Source organism: Macrosteles quadrilineatus, unplaced genomic scaffold (genome assembly GCF_028750875.1).
Source record: "Macrosteles quadrilineatus isolate MER2022 unplaced genomic scaffold, UCM_ALF_1.0 Scaffold_2__2_contigs__length_208266976, whole genome shotgun sequence".
NCBI lineage: Eukaryota > Metazoa > Arthropoda > Insecta > Hemiptera > Cicadellidae > Macrosteles > Macrosteles quadrilineatus.
This window is the reverse complement of record NW_026542595.1, coordinates 113197342-113220433: the sequence shown is the minus strand read 5'-3', so window position 1 is coordinate 113220433 and position 23092 is coordinate 113197342. Positions and strand designations below refer to the sequence as shown.

General features: G+C 36.7%; 1 protein-coding gene across 1 annotated transcript; it reads right to left on the bottom strand.

The window, feature by feature from the left end:
• Window positions 1-5989: 5989 nt before the first annotated feature.
• LOC128988118 (periodic tryptophan protein 2 homolog) lies at window positions 5990-22743 on the bottom strand. Its single transcript, XM_054409335.1, has 19 exons — window positions 22336-22743; window positions 21571-21683; window positions 21129-21223; window positions 20766-20894; window positions 20464-20581; window positions 19392-19544; window positions 19066-19235; window positions 18150-18369; window positions 17095-17302; window positions 16199-16347; window positions 15719-15866; window positions 15430-15586; window positions 11247-11427; window positions 10734-10881; window positions 9806-9983; window positions 8339-8482; window positions 8095-8169; window positions 6983-7187; window positions 5990-6183 (listed from the first exon to the last, which is right to left on the bottom strand). The coding sequence occupies exons 1-19, from the start codon at window positions 22351-22353 to the stop codon at window positions 6033-6035; spliced, it is 2760 nt and encodes a 919-aa protein (XP_054265310.1). The 5' UTR covers window positions 22354-22743; the 3' UTR covers window positions 5990-6032.
• Window positions 22744-23092: the final 349 nt, after the last annotated feature.

Sequence of the window (23092 nt, the reverse complement as noted above, 5' to 3'; positions counted from 1 at the left end):
AAAATAAGTTCGCGCTCAATGAAATTGTATAAATTATAGGCCTATAAATATTTGAAAATAGCCACTTTGTTCTAAATTTTATGAGGATTACAAATATAAGGAAGTAGATTTGCAAATAAATAAGTTATGGGCAAAAAACAGATTTCAGTACATAGCGTTTAGCTAAGAATGCATAGCCTAACCATAGCTAGGAATCTGGCTGATAATTTACATCATTATCACTACCTACTTCTTCAGGATCATCAACCAGCCCTTCAAAATCACTTAAATCTTCTTATAATGCACCACGTATATCACTACTTTTGATTTTAACACTAAAACAATGATAAACGTAATAAAACACATCAGTCATCGGTCCGAGGTTAACCAAGCTGTTAACAAATACGCACGTCAGCTGTCTGCTACAATATTCGGAACTAAAATGAATAGCGCTTAGAGACAGACCTCCGGGAAAGGTCTGAATCTGTCAAATAAAACGATACCTAACTCGATCCAGTTCAATCCGATTTTGTCAGTCATAGAGCCTTCGCCGTAAACAGTGTTTGTGAGTCGCTGCAGCAATAAATAACACTCGGAGGGTTAATCCGCGAATTTCTTAGCAACGGTCTATTTTAAAGCCCTGATTTTATCGTATCGGTCTAGAGGGATATCTGCCGCAAATGTGCGTCGCTTGGTCTGTGGATATGACGATTGGTTACGCCACACAACAGTTGGCAACATTGTTGTTTACATTGTGCATTCCGCGACATCTCAGAACAGATGTAAAGGTTATAACCTTTGCAGTTTTGGCGAGTGGTGGAGTTTCTTTATTTGTTTGTGTAAAAGCTTGAAACAACCAAATTTACAACGACGCTTAAACGTGTGTCGCCTGGTCTATTGAAACGAAAATGTAGGTAATCTTTTTATCTAGATTTCATTAAATAGACTGACCAACTCATATATGCAGCGTTTTAAAATTTGTTAAAAACGATAAATAAAAACAATATTTATTGGCTTACTAATTCACTTAAGGTTAATATGAAGTAAATTTGTCCATCTAAACGATATTTCTCTTTTGGTCTGTTGGCAATGTTATTCCTATATCACTTGGTCTGTAAGCAACGTCATGATCATTCCTTTTGGTCTGTAGGAGTGACCGGACCAACGCATATGTGCGTCGCTCGGTAGCGAACGTGTTAAACATTAATTATTTGTTATTTCCCAATTTGCAAAAATGCAAGCTCTAGCCTAATTAAGACATTTCCAAACAACATGTTTCGAGATGTATCCAAATACATTTTAAGTAGGGCCTAGTTTTAAATTTTTATAAAAAAACTATAAATTTGCATAAAGATTAGGCTATAATTAATTATCCTTATGTTCCAATAAAACTATTAATAATAGTTAGTTTTGTGTAGGTAACTACTACTACCTACCTACTAGGTAACTAGTGGGCGAAGTGGCACTTTGCTACACATAAGAGAAATGTTTACGCACGAGCCGTAGGCGAGTGTGGAAAGTTTCTCGAGTGCAGCAAAGGCAGTTTGCACTTTCACAAAGGGGAAAGAATGTTGACTCACCTCACTTAAGTTATGGTTAGACCAAGTAACATTATCATGGCAGTATGGTAATTGCCTCCAGGGTCCACAACTCTGGTCTCTCTTTCTCTCCCATCTGCAGTGATGTCAATGGCAATGTCGTCCAGAAAGGTTAGTCCTCTTAACTTATTGGTTCAAGACAATATTTAAAATAGAGACCAATTTGGGTTCAGGTCAAATTACAGCCTTTGCTCCAGGATCATCTATAAAATTAACAATTAACATTGATGTCATGAGCAATGAATTACATAATCCAAGTCTAACTTAGTCTTACACCAAATACAAACAGCTCTACAATATTTGACAGCACATAATTTTACGTCCTACACTCATTCCAATGAATACATTTCTTTAATACTTTCTTTCTTATTACTTGGCGACCATACAAAGTAGGTACCGTATTTTAAGCCAAGTATGAATGGAAATGAGTGTAGGATGAGTGGCGCGATCTTGTATAGTCTTGTTAGTGACTAAGGCCAACATTCCTTAAAAACAGCTGTTAAATACTAGCCCATACAGCTAATGGCAACTAAGGGACCTACGGTTTATAGTGGAATCCAAACCACATTATTGCCTTGGTATATACGAATTGGTCTAATTATCAGGATAGTACTGCGGATAGTCTTAGTACTCACTAGTGCGGACGTTAATCCACACCAGGGAGTATCGCATCCACAGTGCATGCCTATAAATATCCACAATTCGTGACCTCCTAGTAGCTGGATTACAGGACGACCCCACCCGTCCCAGTCATATTGATTATTTCATTCAATAAACTTAGGCCTAGATCAATTTTGGGTAATGTTAGGGTAAAACCTAACCTAACGGAATGAAATATTCAAAATATTAAATAGCCTATGTATTAATATCTTTCATTTGAATGAATGTAGGACATAAACTAAAGTGCAGCCAAATATTTTTACAAATTCTTAAAGTTGACACTGGGTCAGTGGGAAAAAGAGACAATCCTAATAGCCTAGGGATAATGCCTATTCCAACATTTGCTACAATATTGCTTGATGATCCAGAATTAGCCTACGAATAAGCTGTAAGGTATCTTAGGTTCTTGTTGGTGACTTACCTAAGTTAGTGTCTGGTAGGACTACTTAATGTTAATAAGTTATCATGTTGATCAAGTTTTCTATCCTATAAAAATTAACTTATTTCACATTATTCCAAACTATTGTTTGTAACACTCGAGTCATCTATTTTCTTGTAAACAAGGAAAGAAATAAAAAAGATAAATAACTTATTTACAATATAAAAGTTTTTAGTCAATAAATGGCCAGCTTGAAGATGTCCGTCGGAATTCGGATTTCGGAATCAACAAATATTACGATACGACTCATGAGTTGAGGAACTGAACGATGAATTAGAACAACTCCTTTTCAAGAGTAGCTCCGAAGAACGGGTGCTTGTCGATATACTGGGACTATTACAGTGTCGACATAGTGAAACTATTTCATTGTCGACAATATGGGATGTCGAAAATTTGTGGTGTCGATCATTTGCGACGTCGGTTATTTGGGATGTCGGTTAAGTGGGAATATTCCAGTGTCGACAAACTGGGAATAATTCAGTTTCGATCAATTTCTACGGTTGTCGATATTATGGAACCCACCCCTGCACACGATAAATTGTTTTGATGTATTTCTCGTCCTCTTATGAGTAAGTTTTTACAATAAGTAACTAGTATGCTTAAATAATTGGTAAATTGAACAATAATAAAATTGTGTACACACTACAGGATCCTTGGACTGAATCATTTGGCTCCAAGGGGTATGGATGGGGAGCAAGCTGGTATATAGTGGTAGAGCGTGGGGCTTCGGAGCGGCCAAGATCCTTGGTTCAAATCCAGTCAATCACAATGGATTTTATCTTTATCCATGTGATAATTCTGCGAACCTCTAGGACTAGCCTGAAGTAATGTGTAAAACAGTTCTGGGCTAGAACCTTATAGTGTCCTAGGATGTGAATGTGGGACAAACAAAATTAAATAAACGGTATAAGCAATTTGACACATACTTTCTCCCACAAGCTTGTCAACAACCTTTATCATGGGTAAGCGGTGGGATAAACTGTGATATTTTATAGAGAAAAATTAAAAAAGTTATGATAGCTTTTGAACCCGTAATTGTTACACCAATGGGGTTGAACTGTTTTGTTTGGAATTATAAGGACCATAACACATTCATTTTAATAAAAACTGGTTTTTTTTTCTAAAATCCGATTTTTTTATTTTATGAGAAAATAGCATATGTTACAATAACTTTTTAACCATACGGAAATGGGATTTGTACCATTTTGTTCAGAATTTAAAGGACTAATACTACTAAATTTTTATCAAACCGGTCGGGCCATTTTTGAGGATTTCCAATTTTTCCGTTATTTTATGGGTTTGGAAAAAAATGAAAAAAAAAATTGCTGGAGATACCATGAATTAGTACCTACCTACCTACATACCAAATTTTCATCAATATCGAACTACAGGTGTGGTTTGTAGCTCTGTACACATCCACACAAACAGAGACATCACTTTGAAAACCACTTTCCGTTCAGGGGGACCCAAAATGGATATATCTACTCAAAACTCAAACTAAAAAAATTTGACGAAAACAATACTTTCTCCATATGTATAGGGGAGAAAGTAAATAAACGGTATCAGCATTCTGACACATACTTTCTCCCATAAGTTTGTCAACAACCTTTATCATGTGTAAGCGGTGAGAGTGAATATACGGAAATGGGATTTGTACAATTTTCTTCAGAATTTAAAGGACTATAACATACTAAATCTTTATCAAAATCGTTCGAGCCAATTTTGGGAAAATCTGATTTTCCGTTATTTTATGGGTTTTTTTATGGGAAAAGAACATAATTTACAATAACTTTTGAACCGTAATTTTTACAGAAATGGGATTTGTACCATTTTGTAAAGAATATAAAGGACTATAACATACTAAATTTTTATCAAAATCGTTCTGGCCATTTTTGGGAAAATCCTATTTTTCCGTTATTTTATGGGGTTTTATGGGAAAATCCCCATTAAAAATAAAAATTTCTAAAAAATGAAAAGATCTATCAAAACTGTAAGGACCATAACATACTATGTTAAATCAAAACCGGATTTTTGTTTAAAATCCTATTTTTCGTTATTTTATGGGGTTTTTATGGGGAAATAACATAATTTACCATAACTTTTGAACCGTAATTTTTACAGAAATGGGATTTGTACCATTTTGTTCAGAATATAAAGGGCTACAACATACTAAATTTTTATCAAAATCGTTCGGGCCATTTTTGGGAAAATCCTATTTTTCCGTTATTTTATGGGGTTTTATAGGAAATCCCCATTAAAAAAAAATTCTAAAAAAATATAAAAAACTATCAAAACTTTAAGGACTACAAGATACTATGTTAAATCAAAACCGGATTTTTTTCTAAAAGCCTATTTTTCGTTATTTTATGTGGTTTTTATGGGAAAAAAACATATTTGACCATAACTTTTGAACCGTAATTTTTACAGACATGGGATTTGTACCATTTTATTCAGAATTTAAAGGGCTACAACATACTAAATTGTTATCAAAATCGTTCGGGCCATTTTTGAGAAAATCCGATTTTTCCGGTTTTTTATGGGTTTTTATGGGAAAATCCCCATTAAAAATCAAAATTTCAAAAAAATGAAAAAAACGCCTGGAGATACCATGGATTAGAACCTACATACCAAATTTCATCGAAATCGGACCACAGGTGTAGTCTCTAGCTCTGTACACATCCAGACACACAGACACACACACACACACACACACACAGACATCACTTCGAAAACCACTTTTTTGGGTCCAGGGGGACCCAAAACGAATATATCCACTCAAAACTCAAACTCGAAAATTTTGACGAAAACAATACTTTCTCCATATACTATGGTATAGGGGGAGAAAGTAAAAGGGATATGGATGTATTATACAACACCAAAGTAAGTGGGGGCTTTTGTATGTGTGCATTAAAACCTGTAATGGGGCATTTTTCTAGTTAGGCCTTTTGACAAAGTATGAAGAGCTTACTTTATAAAGGAGTGAGTATAATAGTAATTATTATTAGATTTTGATCTATATTTTTAGTTGTAGTAAGTCATTCTAACACTTGCATTTACACTGTTTGTCGGTACTGGTAGAAATGATTTTTTCCTTTAACTTATAAAAGACAGTAAATGATGTAACCTCACAAAAAAAATGGATAATGCAACGTTAAAGATGATTTGTAGTGAGGACATTGAGCATGTATACTGTGTATTATAACAATAGATTTTGCCAAGTTCAATCTACATTCTATTCAGTTTTTAATAAATTTCAAACTTAGAAAATCATTCAAAGTGTTAATAAAGGAAATTCCTCACAAAAAGACCATAAAACATTTGTATAAAAGTTTATTTACAAAAATTAAAAAAATCCTCTAATCTGTCTCCATTAGGAACTCTTCATTTTCATCATCTGACGATAGATCTTCTTCAATCTTATCCTCATTGTCCTTATATCTTGCTTGTTTGGTTCTCAAGGGACCGATTTTCTTCAAGAATTGGTATGTGTATCTGTTGAAGTCACATCTAAAAATAATAAGACAATTGAAAATTTGTTCTTTACAAGTTACACCTTAAAAGTTATTAACTAAATTACAAAGACAAGTAATTTTTTTTCAAGATTTAAGGTGCGATAGGTTCAAGGTTATAGTGCTCGCCTGATAATCAAAAGGTCGCCGAATCCTGAGAAAAGTGCGTTGCTTTTTGATGGTTCGAAACTGGACCCAGCTGTCCTTGATCATTGGGATTTTAATGGTCCTGAACCGATTAATGAATCATCTGGTCTTAGTCAGTAACAAAGCTACACTTCATCAAACGTTATTCTACACTCATCCCTCACATTTGGGTTAAAATTCCCGCATAGGTGGCGTCCCCATCTGAAATTATAATTATAATGTCTATAATTATAATCTATAAAGACAGATTTTAGGCCTATCTGTTTTCACCATTTTATAATTACATCGAGAACACAAAGCTGCATATTCTAATCTGGTTGAAAGATGGTTGATTGATGAATGTATAGAATGGAGATGCTTTATGTAGCTTTCAAGTCTAAAAGCTACCACCTGACAGGATCGAACCTGATAAAATAATAAAGGGAATAGCAGCTACCTAACCTTAAAAGAACATGTAGGCCATAAAATAGAGACATAATACACACAATATCTTGTCTGGGGGACTTTGTCAATTGTAGGGAAGACCCATGTGTTCTATAGCCTTCAACCTGTACTTAAGGTGAGCTAGCTGCTAACCTCTTTACTCTCCAATTCAAAATCCTGGCCTAATGCCTTTCCTTGAACAATGAATAAAAGAATGGTCAACTTACAGCCTAGCCAGTTGGCTGTATTTAGTTCCTAGGTTCTTATGCACCAGCAACAGAGTGGGGACAGGCTGTCGAGGATGTCGTGTGACTAATTGACGCAGCCAATCTACGTACAACTCTAGGTGTCTTGTCGTCTCTAGTGTGGCAGCCACGTAGGTCAACAGTCTCTCAGCGTAGACTGGCAGTAGTGATGACACGCACAACTCAACTGAAACGTCATACAGGAACACATTTTGAACCAGCTACTAATCAGTGTGAGTTGCAACGAGCTGGAGAGCGAGGGAATTCGGTCCCTGAGGTCCTGGGTTCGAATCCTGCCAAATCACCTATGGATTTTATCTAGGCCTAAGTGATAATTCCGCAATCCCTAGGTCTAGCCTGAAGTAATGTGAAAAACAATCCCGGGCTCGTGCCTAGCATCTTAGTACGAAAAAAAATTTCTCATACGATAGTAGTACAAAATGAAAATGGTTACATCTTTCCACCTAAAAAAAGATCATAAATATACATTTTGCTACTATACAAAATAAGCCGCATATTTCTGTACTCTTTGTAGACATGAAAGTCTTAGTTTACAGAAAGCGAGAAAGGGTTTGCTAAAATCAGCTGTAGAGCAGAAAAATCAGCTAAAGTGCGGTAAAATTTAGCTGTTTAGCGTTTAAATTGTACGTGATTCATCTGTGAATTTATTTACAGTACTAGTTTGAAATCGAGGGAACTATCACACACCTACTTCCAGGCCATGTGGTGTAATATTACTACTACTAACTTTACATTTTGAATGAAAGTCAAGTACAAGTAAAAGTCAAGTGGCTGATTAAAATTTTCTTTTAAGAGATAGAGTTAGCTTACCCTGAAAAAAAATATGTGCAAACGACTAATAGATATACAATAAAAGGCTTACAAAACATAGCATTTATATTTTGTCCCAACCTAAGACCTCTTCTGAAAGTAGATTGATGAGAAAATAAACTTCAATATTTTTACACTCCAAGCAAATGACTAAAGATTTCAGTTATTTTTAATATACTAAACCCTTGTAGATTTTCTATGAAAACTAATGGAAATCTAACTATGGAGTATTAATCTAACTATAACTAAACGTAAACACTCACTGCTTGAAGGAGGTATAGACTCGACCACTCGTTGAATGTACTTTTGCTCGTTCAGTCTCAATGCCATCATCAGTGCTAGAAAACACATTGTGTTTTAAGTTAAAAAAATAAGTAAAATATTCTAATCATATAGGAGCCTATATTTATAAAGACCAACAATTATACTATATTGCAGTGGATTTCCATTGCAATGGACTCAAAATTATATTCATTTCTGTGTCTGAAAAATGTATTGTAAACTTACCATCTCCGTACTCCTGTTTGCCGAGGCGGGACAGGACGGAGGCTGGGGTGATGTCAGGGTCGAGGTGGAAAGGGTCAAAGACGACTCCAGAGTCTAGAGAGTAGACGAGGAGACCTTCTGTGGTGACAGCGGCCCACGCCTGACCTGAACAACGCAACCATATAGAATCCCTCATATTAGGTACCCACAGTAGAGGAGGGCATAACGTAATAGGATAAATAATAGTATTACTTAAATGTCAGCTGAATCCACTGAGCGATAATAATAACTGGAGTAACCACTCTGTGTTAAAAATGTACCACTGTTTTTGCTGGTTTTGTTTCAGAGTTTCGTGTTGTTAGGTTGGCCAGGTGATCGGTTGGTGGGACTTGTCAAATTAGAGGCAAGATCAAGACAGCGTTATCCTGTTGTTTTGTTGATAGTAAACAAAAATATGTCAACATTATGATTGCAATCCGATTTTAACAAGATCATAAACCGATAGTCATTCTTTAATCAAATGCCATAAAACTGCCATAGTAAACCCAAGACTAAATCAATACCTCCAAACCAGGAAACTTGACTAATTTCACCATTAATCATAGCTTCAAAAAAGGTAAATAAGTAAGTATTTATTAACTATCAAAAACAATTTATAATGTAAAATGTTTCAAAACAGCTATAAATACACAGGTTTTAACGTGCAATAACTAAAATAATTTTTTAATATAAGTCCTTGAAATAACGGATAACCCCAAATAAATAGGTAGCATGGTTAGGTTAGAATGAATTGGAATTTGACAGCATCCCACCAACCGATCACATGGCTAACCTAACAACACGAAACACCGAAAACAAACCAGCAAAAACAGTGGCTTGTTTTTCTCTAATGTTTAACCAGAGAATAGTGACTGCAGTTATAATCTATTTATCTCAATGCCTGAATGTAATAGGTAATAGATTACTGAGAATCCATCTATCTATATGCTTAAATCCACAGGCAATAAGGCTTTTCCAATCAAACCTATATTTGATGCAATAAGGGTTTTCCCTTTTACATATTTTTCCAGCCGTCCTACTTGACAGATTTTTATGATTGAGATAGCTTATGCTCAAGCGGAGTGACGACTTGGATTTAATTTATTCCTAGAGTAAATTTTCAAAGATCCAGTGATTCTGACCAACTTTCTTTGTAACATTTTAAAATAACGTGGGTTGTAATTTAATAGCTGTTCCTTCAGTTGAATGTTTAACCAAAGTCAGATTTTACAAGGCAATTTAAAAGGTAAATGGGTCTTGCAATGGATTCGTTTTGCCCCAGAAAAAAATTTTTAACCCTACTAAACTGCATAATTTTTGCACGGGTCCCCTCGTAACCTATTACCTTAGTAACGTCATCTGAACAGTGAACTGTTTACTTTCTACTTGATTCCTGTTCAGAAAGTTTCTAGCAAACTACTTGGTTTTCTTTATGATTAATCAGTTTACCTGTAGGGGAGAACTGCACGTGGTACACTCTAACCTCAGGCTTCATCCCTCGTGCCGCCATGTCGCCCTTCCGCACCCCTGGCAGTCGCAAATGTACGTTCCCTCCTTCCAACTCCTCCGCCTCCTCAATCAGAGCTGCGTTGCCCCACTCCGTCATCTTGCGACGATCTATGATGTCCTGCACATTTGAAATTGTTTTATAGACAATTGTGAAAAGGGTTAAAATATTTGGTACTTCCTAAAAGAGTCAAGACTCGACGTGCTAAACAATATTATCTACTTTAAAAAACTGTGTTGATAAAAAAGGTCAGTTAATATTAATAGAGTACAAAACAAACACTATACTCCGTTCACAAAATCTAGGTAGTTTTAGGGAAGGAAATCTATCCCCTCCATGTCTTGATCCTACCATTAAAACATAGCTTAACAGCTGAGATTTGTCTAACGTCAATCAGCTACATTCAGCAGAAAAAAGTGGTTGGAACTCCCCCTCAAACTGTCTAAATATTGTGAACGGAGTATTGTTGGAGAGATTTTTAAGCCAGAAAGTTTACAAAAGCATTTTTTGCCGACCATAAGAGGGTTTAAGTGTGCTTTGGCTCAATAAATGTAAGAAAATTTGAGAATTTATAATTCAATTATTTAAGACCACAACGCACACTATGGTGAATATGAATGAAGAGTGAGTGTAGAGTGAAGTGAAATGATCTGTGTAGCTTTGTAACTGACTAAGATCAGCTGTTTATAAGCCAGCTGTTTATTCCCAATGATCAAGAACAGCTGGGTCTTGTTTCGAACCATCAAAAAGTTTCTCACTTTTCTTAAGATCAAACCAGCGAGTCCTTTTGATTACTAAACTAAACAACTACAAATGACCGTTTAGCTACTTAGCTAATTCTTATCATTATTTTTTTCACAGAGTTATTACCTCTATGGCGTCGAAGGAATGATTCTGTGTGATTTCAATTTTCTTCACTAAGATGGCTTCCGCCACGTTGTATATGCAGACGTTCTTACTCTGGCCGCCAGCCAGGATATACAGGCCGTCAGCTGAATAACACATGCTGGTGAACGCTCTGACAACAAACAAGACACATATACGATTGCAGGGACAAAAAGAATCTGACTACTTAAATCTGTTTTTAGTTTTGCCAAATTTTGTTGGCTGAAAAAATTTGTTTACGTTAGCCTCTGAGGCAACGTTACTGGTTTGATTCCAAGCGAGATTGTTTCCAGATAGATAAAATTCCATCAGGCTATCAATAATGATACTAACAAATGGTTGACATTAGAAATTAGATAAATAGCAGTGAGACCTGGGTTTAGTTAGACTATTCAACTACAAAAAAGGGAAAAATTCCACAAATAAATTATTCCAAAACCTAAAATAATCACTATTGTTAGTAGATGAAGCAAACATTTCAATGTTAGTCCCACTCACTTGCCAGCTAGAGTCTTCTTGGCTGTGATGAGGTCGGTGTCCGACCGTCCGCTACCGAGGTCGTAACGACCCTCGATGCTGCCAACCTGCTGAGCCGTTTGTACGTCGAACATGGAGATGCGGCCGTCCAGTGTTGCCACCGCGACCTGCTTGCCGTCTGGCCTGTACGCAACACAAGTGGCTGCAAAACAATTTTGCCAATTTAAAAAATTAAATTGTAGTATTTAATTTTTGTCTTTTCAGTTCCTGATAGTTTAACTAATTCAATACCATTTAACAAACAATTTTTAATCCAGCAAACTTTGCACTTAAATACCCAGCAGTGCGGTTTTCTCAGGACCCCATTAACCCATTCACTTATGATTTTTTTTTTACCCGCCTAGGCCAAAACAAACGAATTTGTTGTGGCTAGTTTCATTCATTTCTGATTTAATTTTTTTTCAGGCAACATTTACTATTTATATGCAAGATATTATTATTTTCTTATTCAAAATTAAATGTAGATTCAAAATATATAAATATTTCCCCAAAAAATATAACTATAATTTTTTATTATACCATATAAAAATAAAATAAAAAAATAAAAAAATTTAAAAAAACTTTTTTATTGGTCATTTTTAGCTACATAGGGCTCATATATGTTTTGGAACTAGTCTATAATACTGTATGACACTTATAAAAACTCACCAAATGTCAAGCAAAGTTCATTTTGGTGTGGTATGCCTTGAAACACTCTGGCATGTGAAGTGCGACAAGGCAGAGCTCACACTCCCATCGGCTGTCACTGCGCTTTCCCTGGGCACTACACACCTTACATCTTCTTGAAGGTGTTTGTTTGACTTCATTTGGAGGAATAGGCCTAGGAAAATGTCCCCAAGTTGCTGCCTGGAGCCTCAGAGGTGTTTCTGAGTTGGATGATCGTCCTCTTCGATTGTACGGTGGCAGTTGTCGCGACTCAAACATTTGCTTGACAAACCTCTCCTTGAACTCACTAAACCCCAATTTTTTTCTGGTTAATTTTTTGAACACTACATAAGAGTTAAAAAGGCCAATGTCCATTATGTAAAAGAAGATCTTCTTGTATCCCTTAGCATACCTCCTCATACTAGGAAACGACGCTAATTGCTGATCCTCGCGGTCAATTCCACCCATTGAACGATTATAGTAGATCACTGGTTCTGGCTTTGTTATAATTTCTTGGGTAACTCTGTCTTTCTTGCCAGTTGATCTTTTGTCAGCTTTTTGATGAAAGGTAGACAAAATGCAAACTTGCTTCTTGTCCTGCCACCTTACTGCTAACATATTGTGGCTATAGGCTGTCTCGTAGTCGCCCAACTTAAGTTTACCCTCTTTGAAGCTCTCTGGCATGTTTGATCTCCACCAGTTAGCTGTTCCAATTACATTGAAACCTATTTGCTTAAGTCTATAGAAGAGAAGAGGTGAGGAATACCAATTATCAATTGTCAGAGTATGTCCTTTTCCTGCCAAATCTTTTGTCATTTCAACGACTATCGCCTCACTCGTTAACAGCTTTTCCTCCTGTGTAGAATCCCCACTTCCTTCTTCAACCGGTACATTTTCTTTGACTTCAGCTCCAGTATAGATCTTAAATTTAGAACAATAACCACTTCCAGATTCACAACACTTGTAAAACTTTATGCCAAATCTGGCTCTCTTCTTAGGATTAAATTGAACATAGCCCAACCTCCCTCGGAACTTCATAAGACTCTCATCGACAGCTATGTTTTCATCAGGTATGTACAGATGGGAAAACTTCCTGTTCATGTACTCAATAACATACCTTAACTTCCACAGTTTATCATTCACAGGTTTCCTATTATTGTCTGTAAGGTGGAAAAATGTGGACAGTAGCAAAAAACGGCGGAATGGCATCACTTTACGAAAAAAAGGGGTCTCAGTTACAGCATTAGGCGACCAGTATGATTGTATGGTTCTTTTTTTTACAAGCGACATAAGGACACACAGTGTATAAAAACAAGCCATCTCATCTGCAGTTGTGTCAAACCATTCTGAGTATATAGTTTTTCCTACCCCGCCTGCTTCGTTCTTTTTCTTAATTGTTTCTTTGGCATAATTATTAGTCTCTGTGGCAACATGTTGCCAAAAGTCATTATCAAGAAACGCATTGAAAACATCTAATTCAGAGGGAGCTGAGCCTAAACTTCTAGCCAAACTTGCTCTAACACCAGGACAACCAGTAAAAGGGATTTTATTTATTATATTACTTTCTATGGTACTGGTCCACTGCCAACCCTCCTTTTTCTTCTTTTTTGGTGGAGCTGTATCGTTACTAGTTTGAGTTTTGGACCTTTTAGTAGGCTTAGATGGTTGTGAAATAGCTTTTTTTCCTATAGGCCTACCTCTTCCTCTAGACCTGCCCCTAACAGGTTTACTTTTAGGCCTAGGGTCAGGAAAGCTAGGGTCGTCAGCTTCCTCACTCGGTGTAGGTGAGAGGGCAGGCACGATTGAAGATGCAAGCTGGTCAAATAATTCAGGCCTAATAGGCAAATCTAAATCAGATTGGACATTTGGAGGGGTCATAGGCCTATGCCTGCCACTATCTATATCATTTATAGGCCTAGAGTCAGGGAAACCAGGGTCGTCAGCTTCCTCACTCGGTGTAGGCGAGAGAGAAGGCGCGCTCATACTACCGCGGTATAACCGATCAAGAAACTGGACTGATTTAGGCAATTCTTCATCACATGATGGAGAAGATACATGCTGATCAAATATTTCAGGCCTACTAGACAAATCTGAATTATATTGGACAGTAAGGGCATCTGGAGGGGTCATAGGCCTAGCATAGCTGCAAGAAGGCTGTTCAAGCAACAACTGGTCACTTTCTAAAGGATTAGGCCTAACACAATTAGTATTATGGTCTGGGGAAACTGTGGTCTCATAATCAATAGGCGTATTAGACTTATTACTCACTTGAATTCTGCTCCCTTCCAAATCATCATCATCACTCCAACCACTCTCCTCAAACAAGTCACAATCACTGTCACTGTCACAATCCCCTATAAGTTTTATAATGTCACTTTCATCTAACTCTTTTCCACATTCATCCACGAATACCAAGTTATTTTGAAGACTCATCGTATTATACAAAAGCTTTTCAATTGAATAATATAGTAAAACAAGATACCGTAGCTCAATCTTTATCACGACGAAGTGAAACACGACATGATAGGCCTAATAACTCAGTCATTATAACGACGAAAAAGTAAAATACTGATAAAAACTTACACAAAGTAAATTCTATAACTTATTTTATAAGATAACTACACTTTTCAATAAAATAATAAAGTAAAACAAGGCTCTAACACAATGTTTACATCGTCGAAGTAAACACAACAACGTATCAGCTGTGAAACCAGTGTAGACGTCGTCAGCTGCTAAGTTGCACCATTTCAACTTCAGTTTTTTTGCCGATTGGACTGGACTGAGATGACGAAAATATAACCAAAAGAAAGCCTGGAAATCATAGAACAAGAAGCATATGCGATCTATTGGATTTCTGGGGAACTAACTCGGCACAAACAGGTTTTAATAGCGGACGGCGATTCGCCGTCGCTTCACACAATGGCTAACGGGAGCGCGACGGCGGATCGCCGTCGTTGTAAGCGAAGGGGTTAACACTTATAAATGCTACATAACCCAACTCTTCAACCTACTGTGAAGACAGTCTATTTATATTTGTACGTCAAAAAGTATTTTATAAATGTTTTAGATTTTTTGAAAAGGAATAGAGTTCAGTTAGCTTACCTGAGGTTTTGATTTGAAAGAACTTTTTATCTGAGAATCAAGGAGACAAAGGACAGGATAAGCTGGCTTACCTTAACAATTGTAGGCATTTAAATGGTCCCACTTTAAAAAGCAACACTTTGAAAAAAAAACCAATACCAAACGCTTTACGACTATACTACACAAAAACACGAAAAAACTGTCTTTATTTACACAGCAATTTTGAGAAAACCACTTAAAAGCTTAAAGTCCAGATAACAGGATCCAAACCCATACTGCCTTGGGCCCAAAGTTTGTGGTCCTACCGAGCCGGTGACTCACCAAAAAGAAAAAGTTTTACTACAGTGGTATGAATTGAGTAATCAAGATTTCATATGTCATTTACCATCTGCGACTCAGATAGGCTTACTGAACTCACCGTCAAAGTTGAGCAGAACACTCTCATACTGTCCGTTGGACTCTACAGCATTCCACAGCCTTAGAGATTTGTCCCAACTGACTGAAGCGAGGGCCGTGCTGGAAGTGGATGGGTTGAATTGTAGTCCTACCACGGGACCTTGATGACCACTTAGTACCTACAACATGCGGTTTAAACATTACCAACTCAATAAAGAGAAGCCGTAACTAATTGGGAGGCCTAACCAAAGGTAATACAAATAGGTCCTTGTGCTCTATGTTACAAACCTTATAATCAAAATGATACTAACCTCTAGGAGACGACCGAGTGTCATAGACCAGAGGAAGATGTCGAACACATCTTGGCCTCCTGCGGCGACAAACTCCCCGGCGTGGTCCAAGGCCAGACTGCAGAACTGAACAGGACGAGGAGACGTCAAAGTGCGATAGTTGCGGTACCTGCGGAGAAACAACATTTAAGGCTTAAGATGCAGAGTTTGGGCTTTACTTGAACATGCAGAAGCATTAAATGTGGACCAAATTTAGTCATGTTCATGTTGATCAGGTGGTCAGAAAAATTACTTATGGATTTTATGCTATTTATAGGATGCAAAAGTTCACAAGATTTACGTGAGGAAAGTAGGGTAACCTTGAAAACGCCGCACATTGTAATTCAGTGTGTCTATCAGTAACTGATAGAAGGCATGAGGTCTGAATTCCAACAAACAGACAGAGTTAGTTTTTCTGACTGCCAACTCAAACAAAATTATATAGACAAATTGATCACAAACCTGGTCATGTCAAACGCTCGGACAGTTCCGTCCAGGGAGGTGGACACAAGAAACTTTCCGTTGTTGGCAAACTTGACGGCTGTGACACTCGACGTGTGTTCGTGGAACGTGACGAAACAGAAACCGGACTGGGTGTTCCACAGCTTCACCTGTAAATAGTGTTATTGGTATTCGTCTTGCATCTCAAATGTTACGTTTTCTTTATATCAATGTTGGCTTTTCATTTTATTCACACAATGAGAAGAAATATAGAACTCATTGTTATGAAATATTGTTATAAGCATTGATATTTACTGTCCTGGTACTTTTTTTGCCACCCTAGTAGACAGATAATTATTTCTTTCCAGTAATTTTTCAAAAATATATTTTAAGTTGGGTGTGTTGCTAGCCTAGTTAGCATCTCGAACTGTGGTGCAAGAGGGACCGGTTCGATTCCCTGCCACCCACAAATCATATGGTTTTGGACCGCTTTCTTAAAAAAGTGTTTGTGTATCTCCTATATATTTCTTTGAAAAATGCCACAAGCGTAGACAAAAAAGTTATGTCCAAACAAGAATTACAAGAGCCAGCCATTTTAAAATCAAATAACCATCCCTCTCTTCCGGTTTGGCCCACCAGTTAAATCACCTCACTTGGAGGTTTAACTAAAACCTAGCTTAAACCAAGAAAGTATTTTCAGGAGAATCTAGAGTTAAACTAGATTTGGGGAAAGCGAGACATAGTCGTACAAACTTTTGACTCAAAGACAAAAGTTACCTTAAAGTACCTTAAACCTAGTTTAAATCAAAAAGGTATTTTCAGAATAGTCTAGGGTTAAGCTAAAGTTTAAATCACAGAGTTAAACTAGATGGGGAAAGCGAGCTAGTCATACAAACTTTAGACTCAAACACAAGTACCTTTCCGTCCTCGCCGCCGGTGACAATATACTGCGCGTTGGGTGAGTACGAGAGACACGTCATGGCCTGCGCGTGACCTTGCTGCTTCATCACATAAGTCTCGCTCTGCCATTCCCAGACCAACAGCTGGCCTTGCGCTCGACTCCCGACGGCCACCCAGTCCCCAATGTTGTTGAGCGCCAGCGAACTGATTGAGTGCTCTGAGATACTGTTGAAAACTTATATTAGTACAACAAAAGGAAAATCAGTGATCAAGGACTTCCATGCGATTTTGAAATCCATAAAGGTGTTTCTTAATACAGTAGTCCCACATATTTCACCTGAATTGCATACCTAATACAAATTACAGTCACAAGAAAAAGGAATAGCGCACTATTTTATAGTACTTGATTTTTTGCAGAAAGGATTTAAAATTCAAAAGGTCGGATAACCAAAAATTGGATTGGTCGTGAATCTATCTATGTTTTAAGGAGGAAGTAAAAGGTGAAACAACACACTGAACTTATAACTTTTGACTTCTGCCTACAGTAGACTCCCTCTTATCTCCTCAGGACAGAGGCCAGTCCGGATATAAAAGTTTTTCCGATTAAACCGATGTCCCCAAAAACTCGTTAAAAATGACCGTTTACTGTGATATTCGACTTAAATTTAGGAGAGCATTGTATTTAGACACGTGATCACTGGTCTCAAATCTTTCCCACGAGAACACTTGTTTCAGTACCACCAGCTTCCTGCCAATCTAGTCCGGTTAAACCATTGTGCTGATAAAAATTGTCCGGTTAAAGAGATGTCATTTCCACCAAGTGTAGTCTGGTTAATAGGTGTCCAGATAAGAGGGAGTCTACTGTACACATTTTTTTGGGGGTTTGTAACAAACAAATCTGCCAATAGTTTTTTTACAGTAGCCTAAAACATAAGAATACAAATCAACTTTTCTCATGGTGATTTAACATCAGAACAGTAGGCGTTGCATTACAAACAATGTTAATATATACTTTCTTTTTGTCCTTCGGTTTACTCCATGTTTTGTATTTATTGACAAGCCCATAACTTACCTGAGAGAATGTATGAGCGTGACGTCAGGCAGTTCGTGTATGAGGAATGTTCCGTTGCTGAAGCCCGTCACTAGCACATGCGTCACTCGGTGGTAAGCCGCAGCTGTCACCGTCACCCTCTCGCCCGCCACTTGGTCTCGGAGGTAGTGTCGCGTCAACAGCTTGTACGACAGTTTAGGCGCATCGCTCTTCTTTACGCTTGCTTCATCTTCTTGCTCTTCTGTGAACATTTAAAAACCGCAAAGCAAAAATAAGTAGGCTACAAGTGATTACATTGTGATTTGATACATTTTACATTTAAATTTACATTAAGGACTATAGTTACTACTATAGTTTTCTAAACTATAGTTTCTAACAATAATACCCTACTAAATCAAAACTATTATTTTGATAGGTGTTCACACATAATCTACATTAATTAAACAAATGTAGGTAATCTTTATCTTGATGATCATTTCAAAATCCTGACGCTTAAAAAAACTATAGGATGAACTTAGGAAATTACATATAAACATTAAAACATTTGATTTCTTGGATGTACAGTAGACTCCCTCTTATCCAGACACCTTTTAACCGGACATTGGTTTAACCGGACTACATTTGGCGGAAATGAAATGACATCTCTTTAACCGGACAATTTTTATCAGCACATTGGTTTAACCGAACTAGATCGGCAGGAAGTGGGCGGTACTGAAACGACTATTCTCGTGGGAACGAATTGAGACCAGGGATCACGTGTCTAAATACAATGCTCTCCTAAATTTAAGTTGAATATCACAGTAAATTGTCCGTTTTAGCGAGTTTTTGGGGACGTTGGTTTTATCTGAAAAACTGTTATACGGACTGGCCTCGATCCCAAGGAGTCCGGATAAGAGGGAGTCTACTGTAATAGAATTCAATAGGGAAAATGATTTACCTTTTTCCTCTACAGTCAAAGCCTCCGTCCTCTCTTCTCCTTTGCTAAGATCCACATCGTCGTCCGCTTCTTCGTTTTCTCCTGCCTTCTTTTTCTTCTCCTCCGGCTCATCGTAAGGTTCCAGCTCGCTCAGTTCCAAGCTGCTCTCCCAAACACATAACCTCCCGTTTCTGTCAAAACACAATAATTATAGTTTGTCAAAGGGTTTTGTAACAAAACTTAAAAAATTTTATGGTTTTTCTTTCAGAATCATAACGCCATTTTAATATTTAACTGACAAAACCATTTAAAGCCTCAATCTTACTGATACAATACTCTTTACAAACCTTGCAATTGTAGTCACATCAAGAGAGTTCTCTTCGAAGAATACGGCTACAATAACGTCGTTCTGGGAACCGAGTGTAATGGGGCGGAAGTTGGCGAGCCTGTCCAGGCAGTATAATCTTGTGGAAGTGTCCTTACAGCCGACAGCTAGTACTCTGAAATACACAGCAAGGGTTGCCAACTTAGAATGCTACGATAACTTGCGAAGTTTCTAAAAAACCATAAAAAATAAGTAAAATAGAGTAACAAGTGACAAATGACAAATGACAATTCTTTATTGCACATAACATCTGTTAAAGTTATTACAAATGTAATACACAGACAGGTAGGCTACATTGTCAAGGTTTCTAATAAATAAGGAAATCTAAATAGGTATATAAAAAACCTAGGATTTAGCCAGTAAGTTACCCCTACAAAGCTACAGCATGGTGGAACTGTTTATGTTAGGAGAGGTTGATGAGAGAATGGGTGTCTGTTACCAGGAGTCGTTGAAAAATTCCTCAAGAGTGTAATATGCTTTTTCTACTAAAACTGTTTTGATTTTGTCTGTAAATTTTGCCAAGTTTAATTGCTTTAAGGAGTTTGGAATTTTATTGTAAATTTTTAACCCCATATAGAGAGGACTTGTTTAATATTTTTTTAAATTATGAGTGGGGTATTGAAAAATGTCTTGTCTTCGGGTATTAATTACCCGTAATACTCTTACAAGTAATAAGAGTAAAATAGATACAACAGTAAAAAATAATAATTAGTCTATAATACCTATTGCTAGTAACTATCTTAATTTTATGTACATTGAATATATGGATGCCAGTGAAATCTTTTTATGTTATGTAAGGATACAGTCAAAACCCTGGTCTCATTACTATCTAGCATTGACATTTTGTTAAATAGATTCCTAATTGATGGCCCAATCACAAACAACATCTAGGTCCAGTTACGATCTCGCTTGGAATCGAACCGGCGACCTTCACAAGGCAAGCACTATGAACACTCAGCTACCAAGCACAATAAAACATTTAGGCCTACATTGGTGTTTTCTGATTGAGAATCTTCAACGAAATGAAGACTAACCTCGAGTCAGAAGCCCAGTCGACACACGTCGTCTCGTCATACGCATTGTGGTAAACTCGTTCCAACACAAACTGGTTGAACTGACCAGCGAACTGCCCCGGAGCCTTGAAAATGAAAACTGCCACACAATCAGAACTGATTAGTAACTTTCATATTCATGATCATCAGTAACCATTTACCGTAATCACATGTTTAAAAGTTATTTGCTTATTATTCTAGTGAAAAGTGTAAAGAAATATAAAAATGTTAAGACCAGATTTTTGAAACACTCAATATTAGACAAAAGTCTAATGAAACCTTACCATTGTTCTGCTTGCAGACGGCAAATCGACTTCCGTCGGGACTGAACTTGATGCATGTGACCGAGTGGTTAAACTTGTACTGGTGAACGACAACTCGACTCAGTAAACTGATCAGGTGGGCGTCTCCCTCTGGTAAAAAAACACATGATTATAATTTACAAATACATCTTGAAGCAACGTCTTAAAATGTTTTGGATTTTGAATTTGACTACGGTACTTAATGATCTCCTATAATGAGAAAAAAACTAAAAACTAAAATGCTGAAACCCTTCAATTATGCATTTCAACATCCAAAAATAATTTATACACAAACACGCAACAATAATTTGTTTTATATTTAAACTCCCTAAGGTTAAAACTTACGTTCATTGATGGCAATCAGGGTGCTGCCATTCGGAGAGATGTCTAGCGCTGCAAAGTCGTATTTGCTCTCGACAGCAAGAGTGGACGACTTGTTGCTGAAATTGAAGTGAAGTTTTGGTAAGAACATGGGACATAATTTATATAGGTACATATTTAAAGAAATAGGTACATAAACCGTCCAACTTCAATTTCAATGTTAATTGGATATTTCAGTTGTGTTGCCCGAATGGGATTTTGTAGGGTACCCATCACTGGCAACCAGAAGGTTTTAATGTTTAAATATAACTTGATAAATATTTTATTCACAGTCATGTAGGTATTTATCTCTTCATAAATAAAATGTGTAGGTCAAATCCCTAGGAAGTGCTTCATAGAATAGATTAAGTTTATGACAAATTGTAATTTTGAACTGAGAGGCACACATATCAGTAATAAAACTTACTTTTTAAGGTCATGGATGGAAATCCTGTTGCCCACTGGACTTATAACGGAATTCCCGTCTGGTGTAAAAAGGAGATTTCCTTTTCTGTAAACTGTCCCCAATAAGTTTGAGAACTGAAACAACAAAAACTCAGTGACAATACGGAGTTTGGGTTTGATATTGCTGCTACTTGACCACCACAGATAGCTCTGAGAGAAGTAAAGTTTTATATAGGTACTCAGTTAGTATACAAAAGGACTATAATATAAAGACATTCACTGCCTCATTCTCTTAGCAATTAGGAAGTTTATTGAGTGAAATTTCTCGACAAGAAATTGTCCGCCGGCACAAACTGGCAAAGTAGGCTAATTAAATTAAGTAAGAGTTACTATATCTAAAAGAAACAGCCATTTTGTTATTTAAAATTTGACATGTACCGCACCCACAAAACTAAGTGCTTATGGGCACTTCCGATAACCGGTAAGGCAATCGGGCTGCACTTTACTTTAGGTCCTACACGATTTTTCGATTGTTTCATTCGATATATCGTTTGGTTAGTTAGGTTAGGTTAACCTTACCTAACTAACCAAACAATATATCGAACAATCGATATATCGATCGTTATTTTCATTCGAATGAGTGTAGGACCCAAAGTAAAGTGCAGCCGATTAATTTATTTTAGTAGTAGAGTTAATTTATGAGAATGTCACTATAATATTGATAATGCAACATTCATGGATATGATTGACATAATATTGTTATGTCTCCAAATTGTGAGAAACCTACCTTGTAAGAAAACTTCATTTTGATTTGCTAAACACTAGAAGCTATGATTGTATAGCTAAACACTAATAATAAAACGAATCATTGCAAAGTATTTAGATCGTGTAATTCTGAGCATCCAGGATGATATATTTATTTAAGTTGAGAATAAAAATTTAAAGATTCAAAACAACATAACATCACTTGATTACACTGATTTCACACTCACACATGACCATAACCTCAAAGTTTTTTTAGCTACCTAGCTAGTAGCTACTCTTGTCTGTTTTGCCGTTTAAGGAGTTGCCTTTTAACCATGTAGTTTTGTAAAATCTGCTATGAAATTTTTATAGAACGGCGAATGGACGTAGATTTTAGACCAAATATAAATTAAATTAATGTGGGATAAAAAACCTTTTTAAATGAAACAATTCAGCAATTTTCAGGTAATTTATGTGGATTAGGATTATGAACCTTCGTATATCTCTGGAGTATATTTAATCCATGATTACATGCTAATTAAATTAAACAGGAAAATACTGAAATATTACGACAATTAAACAGAAACCCAATGACAGCGGCTAGCTTTGGCTAATTATGCTCCTTTAACTTATGCGCTTGTTGTGACCCTTATCATATGAGATATTCTACTAATATTATAAATGAGAAAGTTTGGACGTATGTATGGATGTATGTTTGTGACAAGTGAACGCGAAAAATACTGGTCGGATTGGGCTGAAATTTGGCATGATGATAGCTCACATTCCCGATTAACATATAG

Excerpts from the sequence above, each read along its gene's own strand:
- LOC128988118 (XM_054409335.1), bottom strand. Across the intron at positions 10,882-11,246 it reads AAGAAGACTCTAGCTGGCAA|AGCGTTCACCAGCATGTGTT; the intron begins GTGAGTGGGACT and ends GTTTGTTGTCAG. Across the intron at positions 8,483-9,805 it reads CGTGCAGTTCTCCCCTACAG|GTCAGGCGTGGGCCGCTGTC; the intron begins GTAAACTGATTA and ends TGCGTTGTTCAG.